A 20,663-nucleotide genomic window follows, 5' to 3' on the forward strand; every position below is an offset into this window, starting at 1 on the left:
GTGACGTGATCTACGGGACTTTAATGAGGACTAACCAACCTTTTGATACAGGATGCAGTGACGAGTATTAAAACTGTCACCTGTGATAAAGTGAAGGGCGCTATGGTAGACGGCATCCAAAGGTTTATCAAATAATGAACCATGTTTATAATTAAGTGATTCAATTAATCAGGTAATAATTAACTCAGTAACCTGGGGCACCATGGGTAAAGTTTGTTTTAATGAGTTTCCATTTCCCAAATGAACTCAAAGAATATCAGAATATCGATTTTACAGCAGTCACTAATTAATTTATTTCCTCTACAGTCTCATCCTGAAAGTCGCATAATTCATAAATCTGCACAAACTCGGGTCTCACTAAATAATTCCATACCACACCAATTGAGTTGATTATTTATTTACTAACAAGCTAAATGATAATATAAGACACCCATACACAAACATACAGTCTAGGCTATTGATTAGAACTTAGTACAATGAAACAGGTCCCTAGTGGGCCAACACATTATGACACGTGTTACACAAAATGGGGATTTAGAAAGAGAGAGTGCACGAGAGAAAAGCATACTTGGATACATTTGTAAACTTTGCTTAGTTTAGCCCTAACACCTTGCCCCGAAATGTCGCTCTTATGGGTCAGAATATAATGATATAATTACTTGTCGAAGGTCTCCGTTGGGGTCTCTTTTCTCCTCTAATGGCGGCACATCTTTTGTCACCGGGTGTAAGTCTTTGATTGTCCACACGATGTCAGTGTCCTGTCTCTTCGTGGTCTGTTTCCTCGCCCTTGTTCTGTAAGAGGGGTCTTCTGAGGACGGCTAATCAGCCATGTAAATGGTTCCAGCGTGGGAATGAAAGCAGTGTAGACACAAGATTCCTTGGAGAGAATAACCGGGTGGTCCTGCTTGAATTCATCTTCTTAGATACAGATACATCTACTCAACCTTCTTAGATACAGATACATCTACTCAACCGTAGCATTGATTGTTAAGAGGTTCCTTTGTCTTCTTCAACCTCGTGTTGCGTTTTGGGGTTGCGACTAATCGTACACCTTGTCTGCAGCGCGTGGTCATCTAGTCTGAATTGTAAATTCTTAACTCTGTGGCGGATGAATCAGAATTAGTTTGGTAACATAGATAATTAAGATGATTTATTTGTATAATATGCTTATGTGAGATACTTGTCATTAGAATGTATCCCTTTGGACTTTGGTGTTGGCAGTTGTACTTCTTCCCTCAGCTGGGGCTCAGTCACTTGGGGCCCAGAGAGGGGAGAGGTCAGAATGGAACATTGTCTTCATATGTGAATGTGTCTTTACCTATTCTTAAACCATGTGAAGGGATGGCGTGATTAATGGGGAACCTGGCTGTGACTGTTAGCTATCGTTGCTGTTTGATGTTTTGTTTATAGTGGTTCATTTAATTCAATATTTATAATGAATCCACAACCTCCGCTGCATCTTGGTTTTCTTGCGACGACAGCCATTACAGAATTACCCACCAACAACGGACCAAGCAGCGGAGGAAGGAGAAGCGCCAGGAGAGGAGCGTTCAGGATTCATGGACTTGGGAGGATATCCCGGACGGAAAGACCATGGGCTCAAGCTGGGGATTATCGCCGCCCGCAGTGGGAGATCGAGGCGGTGAGAGCTGAGAGGCGCTGGTATGAGAAAAGGGAGCGCAGCAGACACGAGGCAGCCCCAAAACATTTTTTGGGGGGGGCACACGGGGAGATTGGCGGAGTCAGGCGGTAGACCTGAGCCAACTCCCCGTGCTTACCGGAAGCAGTGTGGTACTGGTAAGACACCGTGTTATGCTGTGGAGCGCACGGTGTCCCCAGTGCGCGTTCAAAGCCCGGTGCGCTACATACAAGCCCCCCGCAAGTGCCATGCGAGTGCAGGCATCGAGCCAGGGCGGATGGTGCCAGCTCAGTGCGTCTGGTCTCCAGTGCGCCTCCTCGGTCCAGGTTATCCTGCGCCGGCGTTGCGCACTGTGTCTCCAGAGCGCTGGGAGACCAGTTCGCCCAATGTCTCCCCAGCCTGGTGAGTCCTGTGCCTGCGCCCAGGGCCAGGCCTCCTTCATATCTCCCCAGCCTGGTGAATCCTGGGTCAGTGCCGCCGGAGCCGCCAGGGACGCCCGCCAGCCGGGCGCAGCCATCGCCGCCCGCCAGCCGGGCGCAACCAGGGTCGCCCGCCAGCCAGGCGCAACCATCACCGCCCGCCAGCTGGGCGCAACCAGGGTCGCCCGCCAGCCAGGCGCAACCATCACTGCCCGCCAGCCGGGCGCAACCAGGGTCGCCCGCCAGCCGGGCGCAGCCATCGCCGCCCGCCAGCCGGGCGCAGTCAGGGTCGCCCACCAGACCTTTGGCGCGGCCAGGTGCGCCACCTAAGAGGGTGACGCCAAGGGCGGAGCAGAGGCCACGTCCCGCACCTGAGCCGCCGCCGTAAGAAGGCCCACCCGGACCCTCCCCTTCAGAGTCAGGTTTTGCGGCCGGAGTCCGCACCTTTGGGGGGGTACTGTAACGCCCTGGCCATAGAGAGGGGTTTTTTGTTCTTTATTTTGGTTAGGCCAGGGTGTTACATTGGGTGGGCGTTCTATGTTCCTTTCTCTATGTTTTTGTATTTCTTTGTTTTGGGCCGTGTGTGGCTCCCAATCAGGCACAGCTGAAGCTCGTTGTTGCTGATTGGGAGTCACACATAAGGAGCATGTTTTTCCTTTGGGTTTTGTGGGTAATTGTTTCTGTTTAGTGTTTGCACCTGACAGGACTGTTTGGCTGTCGGTTTCTTGTTTTTGTCTAACGTGTTCTTTCTTTAATATATTCCTGAAGATGAACACATCCTCCGCTGCACCTTGGTCTCATTTGAACGACGGCCGTTACACTGTGGTTTGTCATGTCAAAGGGGGGTGGATCTTTGCTATAAAAGATCTCAGTAGCCATTGTGTTGACACTCTCAACGGTTCATTAGAAATGGTGAATTGTTGAAAGTCAAGTGCTAATGCAAAACTCTTATAATTAAAGATGTAGTTTAAGTATAACTCTGACTGGTGTGTGAAGTTTGTCTCTCCTCATTTGGTAATACAGAAATTAGCAACCACAACTCACAAGTTTTATACCCTCGGGTCAGAAAGGGCCATTTCTTTCTTCATGGCAAGTTCTCTGGGGTGTATCTAGTTACGAGGCAAGGTATCACAATGTACTTTGATCTCAATAGACAACAAAATTTCACAGTTCACTTTTACAAAAACATTCTCTTTGATCTGGACATTTTCCACACAATGCACAGTATGCAAACGTCAAGTAAATATTATGAAAACTCTTCAAGTTACAATGTTTTCGTTATAACATTGTCATTTAACTTTTAATAACATAACAAAAATGACAAAAATTTTCATATTACATCTATCGTTATTACCACCATTTTGGCTAATGAAATATATTGTCCCAAAGTCCATTTAGTGCATGTTACTGTTCTGAGGTAGATTATCCATAGGCCCACACAAACATTCCAATCCTCCACACTGAGAGGACAAAGGATTAGTCTGCTGCCTTAAGATTTACACTGGGTGTGACCCCCCCCCCCTACAGTTTACAACTGCACATGGGGACAAAGAGTTGTGTGGTCAGTAGTTCTGTGGTTGTGGTCTAGTTGTGTTATGGTTAGTAGCTGTGGTCAGTAGTTGTGTGCCATGGTCAGAAGTTGTGTGGTTGTGGTCAGAAGTTATGTGGTTGAGGTCAGTAGTTGTGTGGTTTTGGTCAGTAGTCGTGTGGTTTTTGTCTGTAGTTGTGTGGTTGTGGTCAGAAGTTGTGTGGTTGTGGTCAGAAGTTGTGTGGTTTTGGTCAGTAGTTGTGTGGTTTTTGTCTGTAGTTGTGTGGTTGTGGTCAGTAGTCAACAGTGAAGAGGTGACGCCGGGATGCTGGCCTTCTAGGCAGAGTTCCTCTGTTCAGTGTCTGTGTTCTTTTGCCCATCTTAATATTTTATTTTTATTGGCCAGCATCCCGGAGTCGCCTCTTCACGGTTGACGTTGAGACCGGGGCCTCCCACTCCTCTTTCTATTCTGGTTAAAGCCAGTTTGCGCTGTTCTGTGAAGGGAGTAGTACACAGGGTTGTACAAGATCTTCAGTTTCTTGGAAATTTCTTGCATGGAATAGCCTTCATTTCTCAGAACAAGAATAGACTGATGAGTTTCAGAAGAAAGTTCTTTGTTTCTGGCCATTTTGAACCTGTAATCGAACCCACAAATGCTGATGCTCCAGATACTCAACTAGTCTAAAGAAGGCCAGTTTTATTGCTTCTTTAATCAGAACAACAGTTTGTAGCTGTGCTAACATAATTGCAAAAGGGTTTTCTAATGATCAATTAGCCTTTTAAATTGATAAACTTGGATTAGCTAACACAATGTGCCATTGGAACACAGGAGTGATGGTTGCTGATAATGGGCCTCCGTACGCATATGTAGATATTCCATTAAACAGCTAGAATAGTCATTTACAACATTAACAATGTCTACACTGTATTTCTGATCAATTACAATTTATTTGAAGGGACAAAAAACTTGCTTTTCTTTCAAAAACAAGGACATTTCTAAGTGACCCCAAACTTTTGAACGGTAGTGTAGTTGTGTGGTTGTGGTCAGTAGTTGTGTGGTCACTAGTTGTGTCGTCGGAAGTTGTGTGGTTGTGGTCAGTAATTGTGGTCAGTAGTTGTGTGGACAGAAGTTGTGTGGTTGTGTTCAGTAGTTGTGTGGTCAGAAGTTGTGTGGCAGCTGAAACTGTACTATTTCCAGGTCTAAAACTCTATTGGTGCACATTAGAAACAGAGTGAGAAGTTAAACTGTTTTTAGCTGACAGTTGGCCAGGGATTCTAAAACTGGTTCCATTGTAACAGAAGGCTTTATTTTCTGCCCTGAGTGGGGATCAAACTAGCAACTTTCTACACAACACAAAGTCAATCGTCTTAGTCAACAGAGATAGAGTCTGTCACTGTGATTGTCACCAATCTACTCAGGGGTGGAAAAAATGAGACGTTCCCAAGTACAATCCTTGAATTCAGCACATTTTTACATGTCTCTAACAATTCCAATAATTCAAAAAACAACATATGTAAGGGGAATGGGATTTCAATATACTGTAGATTGGTAGAGGTCACATCTTTTTCTTGAGGTGTGACAATTTAAAACTAGAGAGAAAACAATGGGAAACAACTGCTTACAGTTCACAGTTAACGTCTAAGAATATGTTAGGTTACATCAATTGGTGGAAGTATTTTCAAGCGAACAATTTCGCATGACAAACTTCAGCCAAAGGTGTTTTTCCATCAGACTAGACTGGAAATGATGGCATATTTTGGTTGTAATATTTTCATCATTTGATCTGGTTGCAAGCATAGCGATGCCTGTAGCACATTAACTACAGCCATCGTTTTTTTTTCTCAATCCCCAGTATTCCACAAGGGAATGCAGGGAATTTCTTGCTTGCACATTATCTTGCTTGCACAACAGTTGGCAGGACTAGCCCAGACATGAGTAATGTGGGGGCGAAGTGAAATTGCTCTGACCTTTTTGGAATCTTGAGGAAAGACCGTGGGATGTTTATGATGAAAGCGTTTGAGTGAGAGGGATCCTCTCCAGGGTATGACACATGGTTCTGAAATAGAAATCCATTGGTTTTGAGTGACGCAAAGAGAGGAAACCTGACAGAAAAAAACAGGTTTTAACAGTATCAGCCGGTGATTTATGTTCATGATGAAAGAGTTTGAGTGACAGGGATTCTCTCCAGGGTATGGCACGTGGTTCTTAAATAGAAATCCATTGGTTTTGAGTGACGCAAAGAGAGGAAACCTGATAGAAAAAAACTAGTTTTAACAGCATCAGCCAGTGATGCACTGCTGATATGTGGGTGTTATGAGGGCTGATTATATTACATGAATATTTAAAAAATCTGACTGATACTTTACATGCTGGCAGTGTAGTGCAGATAAAAATGGAGTGATGTACCTTATAGAGTTGGTTAAAATGTGGGCTGCAGTTGTAGGTTTTTAATAGTGGAGTATGTCTGTGCTTACGGATGACATAACCAAGGCCAGGGTAGCATGTATAAGGAAAATAAAAAGGGTTCTACCGCAGAACCGTGAGGAATGCCAAATTCAACCTTGGAACGTTCCGATGATTTGTTACCCAGCTGAACTAATTAATAGTGCTCATAGAGGTATGATTTAAACCAGTTAAGAACCTGTCTTCGCAGAACAACTAAGCCTTCTGGTCCCTTAATAAGAATAGTATGATCAATAGTGTAAAAGGGAGAACTTAGTTCTAAAAGAACGAGAATAGAGACACGACCACGGTCTTAGGACAGCAGTAGGTCATTTAATACCTTGACAAGTGCAGTGTCAGTGCTGTGACACGGTCTAAAACCATACTGGAATGTTTCAGAGATATTGTTTGAATTTTAAAATAATGTTATCTACTGGGCTACATTATTCTCTAGTATGTTGGAAAGGGGATTGAGGTTTGGTTTCTTTAAACATGGTATAATTACAGACATTTTAAAGAACTCAGGAACAACAGTTGAAGTTGGATGTTTACATACACCTTGGCCAAATACATGTAAACTCAGTTTTTCACAATTCCTGACATTTAATCCCAGTAACAATTCCCTGTCTTAGATCAGTTAGGATCACCACTTCATTTTAAGAATGTGAAATGTCAGAAAAATAGTCGAGAGAATTATTTATTTCAGCTGTTATTTCTTTCATCACATTCCCAGTGGGTCAGAAGTTTACTTACACTCAATTAGTATTTGGTAGCATTGCTTTTAAATTGTTTAACTTGGGTCAAACGTTTTGGGTAGCCTTCCACAAGCTTCCCACAATAGGCTGGGTGAAATTTGGCCCATTCTTCCTGACAGATCTGTTGTAACTGAGTCAGGTTTGTAGGCCTACTTGCTCACACACGCTTTTTCAGTTCTGCCCAAAAATGTTCTATAGGATTGAAGTCAGGGTTTTGTGATGGCCAGTCCAATACCTTGACTTTGTTGTCCTTAAGCCATTTTGCCACAACTTTGGAAGTATGCTTGGGGTCATTGTCCATTTGGAAGACCCATTTGCGATCAAGCTTTAACTTCCTGACTGATGTCTTGAGATGTTGCCTCTATATCCACTATTTTCCTTACTCATGAGACCATCTATTTTGTGAAGTTCACCAGTCCTTCCTGCAGCAAAGCACCCCCACAACATGATGCTGCCACCCCTGTGCTTCACGGTTGGGATGGTGTTCTTCAGCTTACAAGCCTCCCCCTTTTTCCTCCAAACACATTTTACACATTAGGATTCATTCAAGTTCAATGAAACGGATATATTTTCAAACATTGGCGGATTTGTCTATGAGTAAATCTGAAGTTTTCTTCTATGGACTGAAGTGTTTCTGTGACATTTAATGCCCGGTGACCCTCTATCCAAAATGATCAATATTCAACCACAATCCTATAGACCACTTCAGTTCCGGGATTCAATCCGATCAGTGGTAGATCAGCTTTATATGATATTTAAAGCTAATTTGAGATTGAGACAATATATACAGCATTTACCGTGAATACAGTCTCCACAAATGTGATTACATTGCCTTTAAAAAGGTGCATATCAGACAAAACGCGATCAGATTGAATCCTGGCCTAGTTCTTATCGTAAGGCCAAATAAGGGAAGCTTTTAATTATGTTGTCTTAAAGCAACAATCCACATTTGGTGAAATAGCACCACTGTTTTCCCCAGCTCCTTTGTTATTATTTTTCATGATGAAACAGAGGAGAAGCATCCGGCAGCGTGGTAAAACAAAATTGCAGTACATATTCTGCTGTTCTATCGGGCGTGCAATGATGTCCGAGGGGAAAAGAACAGTGATCTTAGTTTAAAGTAACTTCTTTGTTGTTGTAATACCCCAAACAATCATGTCGGTTTCACCAAATACAGATTCTAGCTTTAAATATGAAATATACATTTGATAATGTTTTCCTTCTCCTTCAGAAGGATGGCGTACCATCTTTGGAGCATATTCTCATGTCTTCTTGTGACATGCTTCATGGTGTCTTTGCCAGCTTGCCATAGTGGGAAGGTGCTGGTCTTTCCTCTGGAAGGAAGCCATTGGCTTCACATGGACATTCTGATCAAGGCCCTTCACGCTCAAGGACACTCCGTGACCGTGGTACGAACAAACAAAAGCTGGTACATTAAAGAAGAGTCTTCGTATTACAGCTCTATTACAGTACACGTCACTGATGGAGTAGACGAGGGCTTTGTGAAGCCAATTCTCAACAAAGTCCTCGATATAGAAAGAGGTAAAAGTTCAGCTTTAAATTTCTTCAGTTTGCAGGTGGAGGCCTTGCCATTCATGTCTAAAGTTCCTAAGATGATGGCTGAAATGGTGAACAATATAATTGAAGACAAGGAGTTAATGAAGGACATAAAGGAAACCCAGTATGACCACTGGGTCACCTTTGGAGAGGGACATCAGGTCATCGCACCATCCCCCATGTCTTACATTCCAATGACTGGATCTGGGCTGACGGACAAAATTACCTTCACAGAGAGAGTGAAGAATATGCTTATTAAATTGCTTGGACAAGTTCAGGACAGGTTCTTAGTGCGACCCTATTACCAAGCAGTTTGTGATGAGTATTTCCAACCGGGTGTGGACTTTAATGAGTTAATACAGGGGGCTGACTTATGGCTCATGAGAGTCGACTTTGTGTTTGAGTTCCCTCGTCCCACCATGCCTAACGTTATCTACATGGGAGGGTTTCAGTGCAAACCGGCCAAGCCCCTTCCCCAAGACCTGGAGGACTTTATTCAGAGTTCTGGAGAACACGGTGTCATTATCATGTCTTTGGGGACTTTTGTCAAGGAACTCCCGAGTGACATAACAGATGAGATAGCGACTGCTTTTGCCCAATTGCCTCAGAAGATCATCTGGAGGCACATTGGGGACAGGCCAGCGACTCTGGGCAACAACACCTTACTAGTTGACTGGATGCCGCAGAATGACCTACTAGGACATCCTAAGATGAGGCTGTTTGTAGCTCATGGAGGAACCAATGGAGTTCAAGAGGCCATCTACCATGGAGTCCCCGTTGTGGGCCTACCTCTGTTTTTCGACCAATATGACAACCTCCTTCGTCTGCAAGCAAGAGGAGGAGCAAAGATTGTGACCATAGCCACATTAGACAATGACTTCCTCAAGGCCTTACAGGAAGTTCTTCAGGAGCCGTCCTACAGGGAGAACATGCAGAGGCTCTCCAAGCTGCACAGGGATCAGCCAATGAACCCCCTGGACCTCGCCATGTTCTGGATCGAGTATGTCATGAGACACAAAGGTACTGCTCACCTGCGTACAGAGTCCTACAGAATGCCCTGGTACTCCTACCACTCTCTGGATGTCATGACGTTCCTTCTAGCTTCTGTGCTACGGATTCTGCTGACTACTGTTGCTTTCATCAGGTGTTTATGCTTCAGAATGTGTTGTAGACGGAAAATGAAACACGAGTAACTGAAAATAGGTTTTGTGGAGGGGGGGTTAGAGCATTGGGCTAGTACCCAAAGGTTTCTGGTTTGTATTTATCCAATGGATTAAAGTGAGCAAATAAGAAATTCATCACTTTTGTTGTGGGCTTCAAATCCTTACAGCCTCGAATTAGTAATTTTTTATTGTTAAACCCTTTTGTTTAATGAAATAAAACTGTTACACATGTAGGATGGAGTAACCAGCCAGCACGGCCCTGTTTCTCTAGCGGTATCAGGTCCCATTTTTAGAGTCTTTGGTACGACTCGACCGGGAATCTGACCCCCAACGTGCCAATCTCAGGGCAGACACTGTCTATCCCTATGTATTACCCTGTCTGTGTGTAACTCTGAGGCTGCATTAATTCCTCAATCTGGGTAAGGTTCCAGTGAGTCACAGATCATCCCACTGTCTTTTAAAAACATTACATGTGACCTAGGTTGGTCTAGCAGTCTAAGCCCCTGCCTCCGCTGAAACATGGGTTTGAATCTGGTCCACTTCTATTTCAGTATACTCTTTCCTACATCTATCCAATAAACACAAAATATCAGAGGAGTGGGTCTGCCTCATCACAAAAAAAACAATGTTGAAATGTACATTTTTATTCAGTTGTACGATGTTATAAATAAAAAGTTGTTTTGTTTTAATGAGTCAGATTATCCAGTGCTTATTTTTTTATCAGTTTAAACAAGCTGTCGTTTATTTTCTTCAAGTTCCATTCATACAATAATCATACAACAGCATATTGGTCACACTGACAGGAGGAAATGTTGAGGGGTTCAGGGAGAGATGGCGACCCACACAGGGGTAAAGGGAGATCAGGGAGGAAAGGAAACCACAGGTCTGAACTTATTACATACAACTACACCCATTTCAAAACATCTACAAATTCAAAAAGACAAACATTAAGACCTGATAGCTAGTAAAACACACCCGAAACTCGACAAACATCCTGGAGAAAAATACACATTTTTCAGCAACCAGAGTGGATAAACAAAAACAAAAATGACACGCAAACATCAACAACAGACCAACCCACTGAGAGAGCAACTCAATTCTTTGATTTGCATAAACCTTTGTTAGTTTAATAAAGTTACCATGGTTTTGTCCTTTTCCTCACAAATAGGGCAAAATATGGGGGAAACACTCTCAAAAAAGTAAAACAGTGATACCTAAGAAAAAAAAGCCACAGTATGTACATAAACAGAATGCAACCAGTCAGAAAACATAAGAACTGAAATTCAACTATTCCTCTAGTCTTTCATCACCCGTTTATGACTCAGTCAATATGAGTCACCTTCTGTTAGCATACTGTACAGCGGTCTCTTTCTATCAAGATTCATTTTTTATGTTGTGATAGCTAATGGCTAATAACACCCTGGATTATGTTTGCATTACAGGCCTACAGCTGGGGGATTTTATTGGCTATTTAACTTCTTTTTTTCATGGCTTTGAAATGTCAAAGTAATGGTGACTAACTATGACTAAATTAGCTTGGTTGAAAAACTAAATAAAACAAGAAGGACCTTTCCTCTATATATTGAGAGTCCAAACCCGGTCTATTATATACACTATTGTCACGTCCTGACCAGTAGAGGGTGTAGTTGGGTCAGGACGTGGCAGAAGGGAGTGTGTGTTTTATTGTTTCATTGATTTTGGCCGTGTGACTTCCAATCAGGCACAGCTGTAGAGGGTTGTGGTTGATTGGGAGTCACACATAAGTTGCCTACGTTTCCTTTGTGTTTCGTGGGTAATTGTGCTTGTCACTGTGGTTGCACCTGACAGGACTGTGTTGGCTGTCAGTTTTGTTGTTTTTGTAAATTGCGTAGTGTTCGTTTAATGAAATATGACGAACCCTAACTCCGCCGCATTTTGGTCCACTTCTTCCATAGACAGCCGTTACAACTATATACCCAGATATGCCACCTTATTCGAGCAGCTCCTGTCATTTCTCAATGAGAAAGATAGAGCATGCAAGGTGGATGGATTCCAAATAGCTAGTGGAAAAGAGCAACTATAGAGCTAGAATATAGACTATTCACTGTATTTTTACGACTGTTCCCCTTCTGATGCGCTATAGATCCATACTCATTTAGCTTTTGAATCCTTTTGCATATGCGTTTGAATTGGCCAGAGACCAAATAAGTGTGTTGCGCACCATGAGACAGCAGAGGCTGCTGAGGGGAAGACGGCTCATAATAATGGTTGGAATGGACTAAATGGAATGGCATCTTTCCATGTTTGATACCATTCTACTTACTCCACTCCAGCCATTACCACAAGCCCATCCTCCTCAGTTAAGGTGCCACCAACCTCCTGTGCCATGAGACCATAGAGTAGAGGCATGTGTGCGTGTGTGTGTGTGTGTGTGCGCGTTTGAGGACGTGTGTGTACATGTGTGTGTCCCTACATGGGTCCATCTAGCTCAGCAACTCCAGGTAGGTGACGGGCACCTTTCCCTTCTGGTTGCCCCGCTCTCCCACGAGCCAGTCTGGGTCCATGCCTGGCACTGTGTAGACAGTGATGAGCTGAAACAGAGCAGGCATTACATCAGAGGGGTAATACTACAAAGTAGGATCAAGTAGTTATCCAGCTAACTTGCCTAAATATTCTGAAATAACTTTTTTATTACTTAGAAAGATAAGCTTGAAAATGGCATGGTCTAATGACTCAAACCAAAAACACCAGTTTAGACCTTTATTTTAATTTGATTATTTACTTTTTACCCCTTTTTTCTCCCCAATTTCATACCATTACCAATTGGCATTTTGTAGACAAAAGATTGCAATGTTTGTATTTTGTGGCACGGAATTTATATTTTTTACATAATACAGCATGTTCCAAATGGTTCCCCATAGCAGATGTGGTGACCCATGGCTGCTCCTACCTCGTCGGCCAGTAGGGAGAGCTCACTAGTGTCGTGGGCGTCGTAGTCATACAGGACCTTGGCCTTGCGGTGGCCTGTGGAAGGCTGCTGCACATCCGGGATTTTCAGCGGGCCAGAAGGCTCCTGAGCAATGCCAGGGGTGGAGGAGGAGGCCAGGCATGGGGGTGAAACCCCTGGCAGGGTGGCAGAGGAGACGGGGGAGGGGCATGTGGCAGAGGTAGAGGGGTTGGCATTCGAGGCAAAAGAGTTTGGGTACCTGCGGTCGGGTTACAGGAGAGGGGAAGAAGAGGGGGTCATAAATGATAAATTAGGGTGCTAAGGTGATAAAGGAATATTATTTCCCAAGCATGTACATATTTAGAATGTACAATACCTCCAGAAAGTATTCATACCCCTTCACTTATTCCACAATTTGTCTTACAGCCTGAATTCAAATTGGATTAAGGATGTTTTGTTTTACCCATCTATACACAATAGCCCATAATTGCAAAGTTACACTTTTTGTTGTTGAAATCTTAGCAAATGTTTTGAAAATGAAATACAGAAATATCTAATTTACCTAAGTATTCAACCCCCTGTGTAAATACTTTTTAGAAGCACCTTTGGCAGCGATTACAGCTGTGAGTCTTTCTGGGTAGGTCTAAGAGCTTTCCAAACCTGGATTGTGCAACATTTGCCATTATTCTTAAACAAATTATTCAAGCTTTGTCAAATTGGTTGTTGATTGTTGCTAGACAACCATTTTCAGGTATTGCCATAGATTTTCAAGTAGATTTAAGTCAAAACTGTAACTCAGCCACTCAGGAACATTCACTATCTTCTTAGTAAGAAACTCAAGTGTAGATTTGTCCTTGTGTTTTAGAATATTGTCCTACTGAAAGGTCAATTCATCTCCCAGTGTCTGGTGGAAAGCAGACTGATCCAGACTGACTTTTCCTCTAGGATTTTGCCTGTGCTTAGCTCTTAACTCAACATTCAATTTCTTTTTTATCCTGAAAAACTCCCCTGTCCTTAACGATTACAAGCATACCCATTACATGATGCAGCCACCACTATGCTTGAAAATAAGGAGAGTGGTACTCAGGAGTGGAGGTTCCTCCTCAGTGAATTTCAGAAATTTTTAAATAGTGAAACATAAAACAAAATATGCATTTTAGATAAAACTATGCTAAATATATTCACGTCACCAAATAATTGATGAAAACGCACTGATTTGTAATAAAGGTCATGCTATGTTACCTAGCTGGCTATGGTTATCCAACACTGGAACTCTTCCAAGTCAAGGTAACCTTTTGGTTTTATTAATTTATTGCCACCGGTGCCCGCCGGTGTAACTGCTAAACTGCTTGCTAACTATACACTGTACTGCATGATTGTAACGGGTTTACTAACACGTTAGTTCTAGTAGCTATGTTGACTTAACCTTAGCTAATATTGTGACAACGATGTAGGCTGTGTGTAACAGTTAGCCGTTATGATATGAAAGTTTGGCCACAGACAGCTTATGTGTTGTGCACTGAAGTCCATAAGTGAATGGAAAAGGTGATCGGAGGAGAGCGCATAGATGCGAGCAGGAATTATCCAATGATCAAAGGGATCATGCTGTTTGTATATGGCTGCTATGAAAGTGAACAGTGTTTGCGTGTGATCAGGGGTGTATTCATTCCCCCGATTCTGTTGAAAAACCTTTCTAAAATGGAAGCAAACGGAACGAAATGGGGATAAACATAACTGAATGTGTCCAATAGAAACTCTAATTTTGCAACTGTTGGACTAATGATTACACCCTAGATCAGCTAGATGCAGGCAATATTGTGCAAGGCGGTATTGAATGTGTGTCACCTTGATTACAAAAATGTCTCTCGACCTGTGCATCTACGTTGTAAACTTTCATTGATAGGCTAGGTTTCAGCAACCTCATGATGGGTATAGGGAACATTTTTGTATCAAGTAAATCAAATCAAAAGTTTATTTTTCACGTGCGCCGAATACGACGTAGACCTTACAGTGAAATGCTTACTTACAGGCCCTAACCACCAGTGCAATTTTTAAGTAAAAAAAAGGTATTAGGTGAACAATAGATAAGTAAAGAAATAAAAACAATAGTAAAAAGACAGTGAAAAATAACAGTAGCGAAGCTATATACAGACACCGGTTAGTCGGGCTAATTGAGGTAGTATGTACATGTAGGTATGGTTAAATTGACTATGCATATATGATAAACAGAGAGTAGCAGTAGCGTAAAAGAGGGGTTGGCGGGTGGCGGGACACAATGCAGATAGTCCGGGTAGCCAAAGTGCGTGGGCACCAGTTAGTCATGCTAATTGATGTAGTATGTACATGTAGGTATGGTTAAAGTGACTACGCATATATGATAAACAGAGAGCAGCAGCAGCGTAAAAGAGGGGTTGGGGGGGGGGGGGGGGGTGCAGGACAACGCAAATAGTCCGGGTAAACACTTGATTGCCTGTTCAGGAGTCTTATGGCTTGGGGGTAAAAGCTGTTGAGAAGCCTTTTGGTCCTAGACTTGGCGCTCCGGTACCGCTTGCCATGCGGTAGTAGAGAGAACAGTCTATGACTGGGATGGCTGGGGTCTTTGACAATTTTTCGGGCCTTCCTCTGACACCACCTGGTGTAGAGGTCCTGGATGGCAGGCAGCTTAGCCCCAGTGATGTACTGGGCTGTACTCACTACCCTCTGTAGTGCCTTGCAGTCGGAGGCCAAGCAGTTGCCATTCCAGGCGGTGATGCAACCAGTCAGGATGCTCTCGATGTTGCAGCTGTAGAACCTTTTGAGGATCTAGAGGACCCATGCCAAATCTTTTTAGTTTCCTGAGGGGGAATAGGCTTTGTCGGGCCCTCTTCACAACTGTCTTGGTGTGTTTGGACCATTCTAGTTTGTTGGTGATGTGGACATCAACCTGCTCCACTACAGCCCCATCGATGAGAATGGGGGCGTGCTTGGTCCTCCTTTTCCTGTAGTCCACAATCATCTCCTTTGTCTTGATTACGTTGAGGGATAGGTTGTTATTCTGGCCCCACCCAGCCAGGTCTCGGACCTCCCTACATGCTGTCTCGTCTGCAAACTTAATGATGGTGTTGGAGTCGTGCCTGGCCATGCAGTCATGGGTGAACAGGGAGTACAGGAGGGGACTGAGCACGCACCCCTGAGGGGCTCCAGTGTTGACGATCTCCGTGGTGGATGTGTTGCTACCTACCCTTACCACCTGGGGGCGGTCCGTCAGAAAGTCCAGGATCCAGTTGCAGAGGGAGGTGTTTACTCCCAGGGTCCTTAGCTTAGTGATGAGCTTTGATGGTACTATGGTGTTGAACGCTGAGCTGTAGTCATTGAATAGCATTCTCACGTAGGTGTTCTTTTTGTCCAGGTGGGAAAGGGCAGTGTGGAGTTCAATAGAGATTCCATCATCTGTGGATCTGTTTGGGCGGTATGCAAATTGGAGTGGCACTTCATGGCTACAAACGTGAGTGCCCCGGGTCGGTAGTCATTTAGACAGGTTGCCTTAGTGTTCTTGAGCACAGGGACTATGGTGGTCTGCTTGAAACATGTTGGTATTACAGACTCAATCAGGGACATGTTGAAAATGTCAGTGAAGACACCTGCCAGTTGGTCAGCACATGCCCGGAGCACACGTCCTGGTGATCCGTCTGGCCCCGCGGCCTTGTGATTGTTGACCAGTTTAAAGGTCTTACTCACGTCAGCTACGGAGAGTGTGATCACACAGTCGTCCGGAACAGCTGATGCTCTCATGCATGTTTCAGTGTTACTTGCATCGAAGTGAGCATAAAAGTGATTTAGCTCCTGTGGTAGGCTCGTGTCACTGGGCAGCTCACGGCTGTGCTTCCTTTTGTAGTCTGTAATAGTTTGCAAGCCCTGCCACATAAGACGAGCGTCGGAGCCGATGTAGTATGATTCAATCATAGCCCGGTATTGTCGCTTTGCCTGTTTGATGGTTCGTTGGAGGGCATAGCAGGATTTCTTATTAGCTTCTGGGTTAGAGTCCCGCACCTTGAAAGCAGCAGCTCTACCCTTTAGCTCAGTGCGAATGTTGCCTGTAATCCATGGTTTCTGGTTGGGGTATGTACGTACAGTCACTGTGGGAACGACGTCCTCGATGCACTTATTGATAAAGCCAGTGACTGATGTGGTGTACTTCTCAATGCCATGGGAAGAATCCCAGAACATGTTCCAGTCTGTGCTAGCAAAACAGTCCTGTAGTTTAGCATCTGCTTCATCTGACCACTTTCTTTTATAGACTGAGTCACTGGTGCTTCCTGCTTTCATTTTTGCTTGTAAGCAGGAATCAGGAGGATAGAATTGTGGTCAGATTTACCAAATGGAGGGCGAGGGAGAGCTTGTATGCGTCCCTGTGTGTGGATTACTGATGATCTAGAATTGTTTTCCCTCTGGTTGCGCATTTAACATGTTGATAGAAGGTTAGGTAAAGCTGATTTAAGTTTCCCTGCATTAAAGTCCCCGGCCACTAGGAGCGCCGCCTCTGGGTAAGTGGTTTCCTGTTTGCTTATATCCTTATACAGCTGAGTGAGGTCTTAGTGCCAGCATCCGTCTGTGGTGGTAAATAAACAGCCACAAAAAGTATAGATGAAAACTCTTGGCAAATAGTGTGGTCTACAACTTATCATAAATACTCTCTAGAGACTTCCTTAGATTTCATGCACCAGCTGTTGTTCATAAATATGCACAGACTGCCCCCCTCCTCTTGATGGAGTGTGCTGTTCCATCTTGCCGGTGCAGCATATATCCCACTAGCTGAATATCCATGTCATCATTCAGTCACGATTCCATGAAACATGTTACAGTTTCTGATGTCCCGTTGATAGGATATTCGTGATCGTACCTCGTCTAACTTATTGTCCAAGTAATACTGACGGTAACGGCAGCTTTCCCACTAGCCGTCTGCGGATCCTTACGAGGCACCCCGCTCTGTGTCCTCTGTATCTGCATCTCTATCTCTTGCCAATGACAGGGATGTTGGACTTATCGGTTGTTTGAAGTACATCCTGTGTGTCCTGCTTGTTGAAGAAAAAAATCTTTGTCTAATCCGAGGTGAGTGATCGCTGTCCTGATATCCATTAGCTCTTTTCTGTCGTGAGATACGGTGGCAGAAACATTTTGTACAAAATAAGTTACAAATAACGCAAATAAATACACATAATAGCACAATTGGTTAGGTGCCCGTAAAACTGCTGCCATTTCTTCCCGGCGCCATTTTATACAGGTAGTAGCCTAAACCTATAGATGTTACATTGATCTGGGTGAATGGAATATGAATGACCATAATCCAATATGCTGTAATAGAAATAAGGCCATGCTCATTAAAAAAATGATTGTCCTCCCTCATCTTAAACGGCACCGACCGCCACTGGTACTTAGTAAAGTGTTGTATTGGATTTGCCCGAAACATAACATTTTGTATTCAGGACAAAAAGTTAATTGATTTGCCACATTTTTTTCATTATTACTTTAGTGCCTTGTTGCAAACAGGATGCATGTTTTGGAATATTTTTATTCTGAATAAGCTTCCTTCTTTTCCCTCTGTTAATTAGGTTAGTATTGTGGAGTAACTACAATGGTGTTGAGCCATCCTCAGTTTTCTCCTATCACAGCCATTGAACACTAACTGTTTTAAAGTCACCATGGCCTCATGGGGAAATTCCTGAGCAGTTTCTTCTTCTCAGGCAACGGAGATAGGAAAGACGCCTGTATCTTTGTAGTGACTGGGTGTGTTAATACACCAGCCAAAGTGTAATTAATAACTTCACCATGCTCAAAGGGATATTCAATGTCTGTTTATTTTTGTATTTTTTCCCCATCTACCAAAAAGTGCCCTTCATTGCGTGGCTTTGGAAAACCTCCCTGATCTTTGTGGCTAAATCTGTGTTTGAAATTCACTGCTTGACTTGGGGACCTTACAGACAATTGTATGTGTGGTGTACAGAGATGAGGTAGTCAAAATCATATTAAACACTATTATTGCACACAGAGTGTGTCCATGCAATTTATTATGTGACATTTTTACTCCTGAACTTATTTACGCTTGCTATAACAAAGGGGTTGAATACTTAGACTAAAGACATTTCAGCTTTTCATTTTTAATTAATTTGTAAAAATGTTGAAAAATATAATTCCACTTTGACATTATGGGGGTATTGTATGTAGGCTAGTGACACATAAAAATAAAAAAAATGTAATCATTTTAAATTCAGGCTGTAACACAACAAATTTGTAGAAAAAAATCAAGGGGTGTGAATACTTTCTGAAGGCACTGTATACACAAATACGCACAAATCACTCTTAAAACACAAACTCAACACTACAAACACTATCATCAACAACAACACTAGTTACTTACGTATCGCTGTTAGCACTGCCAGCAGAGAGAAAAAAGAGAAATGTTGAAGAATTTTCCCATGTATGTAAACAAAGCCACTTTAACACACTCATAAGGGTGATGATTCATCCAACTATACCTCCGTAGTAAAGTGCTCACCTGCTCAGTTCTTTCTGCAGCTCCTGCATGTACTGGTGGCACTGGGCATAGTATGTCGCCTGGGCCTCCACAAACTCATGCAGGCAGCGAAGGTGGTTGACCTACCAGGGAAAGGGGGGACAGGGTGAAAGACAAGAAACAAGTTGTACCTCCAAAAGCCTGGTTTCACACATTCAATGGTTTTCACAATGATTGTTACTAAACCGCAACGTTACAGTTTATATTTGTTGGAGCAAAATTGTCTGAATACTTCTCCCATCTGTTTAGGCTCTAAAGATCTAATCACTCACCCATCTTAGACACATAGGTTGTGAGAACTGGTTAGAACATGCTTTTTTGTTTGTTTGACTGCTTTAATGGAGTAGTGCTACCCCTGATCTCTACCCCGATCCAGCATCCTCCCCAGACCTAGTGCTGTTTCCCTAGGTCTGGGCTTTCCGTGACTAGTGTGTGTGTGATGTCTCTGGACTCACGTGTGTACTGCTGATGCCCTCCAGTAGCAGTCGGGTGACCTCGGCCTGTCTGTCAAACTCTGTCTGAGCCACACGCAGCTCCTGCTCCGCCTATAAGAGAAGGGGGGAGAGACCACATGAACACCCACATACACTGAGTGTACAAAACATTAAACCTCTTTGGGCTAGGGGGCAGTATTTTCACATCCGGATGAAAAGTGTGCCCAAAGTAAACTGCCTGCTACTCAGGCCCAGAAGCTAGGATATCCATATTATTAGTAGATTTGGAAAAGAGAAAACACTGAAGTTTCTAAAACTGTTTGAATAATGTCTGTGAGTATAACAGAACTGATTTGGCAGGCGAAACCCCGAGCACAATCCACCCAGGGAAAATTTATTTTGAGCTCAATCTGTTTTCCATTAGTTTTCTATGGCAATCCCTTTTCAATAGAAATACGCGTGCATTTCCTATGGCTTCCACTAGATGTCAACAGTCTTTAGAAATTGGTTGATGTTTTCCCTTTGAGAAATGAAGAAGTAGCCCTGTTATTTTCATGTGTCACTAATGTTTTGGTGCGCATGACCTGGAATGTGCTTCACTTTGTTTTCATCCGGTATTGAGCACAGTATTTCCCGTCTTTAATTGTATCGATTATTTACGTTTTAGGATACATAAAATTGAACGTTGTTTGAAATGTTTGGACAAAGTTTACAGGTAACTTATTAGATACTTTGTAGGCATGTTGGGCGAGATGGAACCGGTGTTTTTCTGAATCAAACGTGCCAAATAAATGGACATTTTGGGGATATAAAGAAGCAAATGATTGAACAAAAGGTCATTGATGTCATTGATGTCATATTCAATTGAGGTGTTGCACGAAGGTTAGTTGAGTAATCTCTCGGACAGATTAAACTGGAAGTGACAACTTTTTACAATAATTTTACTTCTGAGTAACCAAGATTAGTTGAAGAGACTTGTCTGCACGTCTCAAATCATATATGGGACGGTAATGATTTAGGAAAGGTAAACTGGGGTAGGAGGGCTAATTGTGTTTAGTGCCCATCTGTGCAGAGGAGGAGGGACCCAAATGGCACCCTATTTCCTACGATGTGCACTACTTTTTACCGGAGTCCTACAGTAGACAGTGTACAAAACATTAGGAACACCTTCCTAATATTGAGTTGCACCCCCTTTTGACCTCAGAACAGCCTCAATTCGTCAGGGCGTGGACTCTACAAGGTGTCGAAA

General features: G+C 43.2%; 1 protein-coding gene and 1 pseudogene across 7 annotated transcripts in view; one reads left to right on the forward strand and one right to left on the reverse strand.

Annotated features, from left to right (window-relative positions):
- Positions 1-7,978: 7,978 nt before the first annotated feature.
- LOC145858083 (UDP-glucuronosyltransferase 2B20 pseudogene) lies at positions 7,979-10,196 on the forward strand (annotated as a pseudogene).
- Positions 10,197-10,213: 17 nt separating this feature from the next.
- sh3glb2b (SH3-domain GRB2-like endophilin B2b) overlaps positions 10,214-20,663 on the reverse strand; it is a 39,679-nt gene continuing 29,229 nt past the window's right edge. For 4 of the 7 annotated variants that reach the window (XM_045693126.2, XM_082956297.1, XM_014141973.3 and 1 more), the window contains 5 exons: positions 19,436-19,525; positions 18,963-19,063; positions 18,825-18,839; positions 12,434-12,689; positions 10,214-12,074 (listed from right to left, as the gene is read on the reverse strand). In XM_045693126.2, the coding sequence (XP_045549082.1) occupies positions 11,967-12,074; positions 12,434-12,689; positions 18,825-18,839; positions 18,963-19,063; positions 19,436-19,525 (570 nt within the window). In that variant the 3' untranslated portion in view covers positions 10,214-11,966. The remainder of the gene's footprint in view (positions 12,075-12,433; positions 12,690-18,824; positions 18,840-18,962; positions 19,064-19,435; positions 19,526-20,663) is intronic. The other 3 variants (XM_082956302.1, XM_014141989.3, XM_014142033.3) reach the window with 1 other exon arrangement.

Source organism: Salmo salar, chromosome 01 (genome assembly GCF_965601325.2).
Source record: "Salmo salar chromosome 01, fSalSal1, whole genome shotgun sequence".
Classification (NCBI taxonomy): domain Eukaryota; kingdom Metazoa; phylum Chordata; class Actinopteri; order Salmoniformes; family Salmonidae; genus Salmo; species Salmo salar.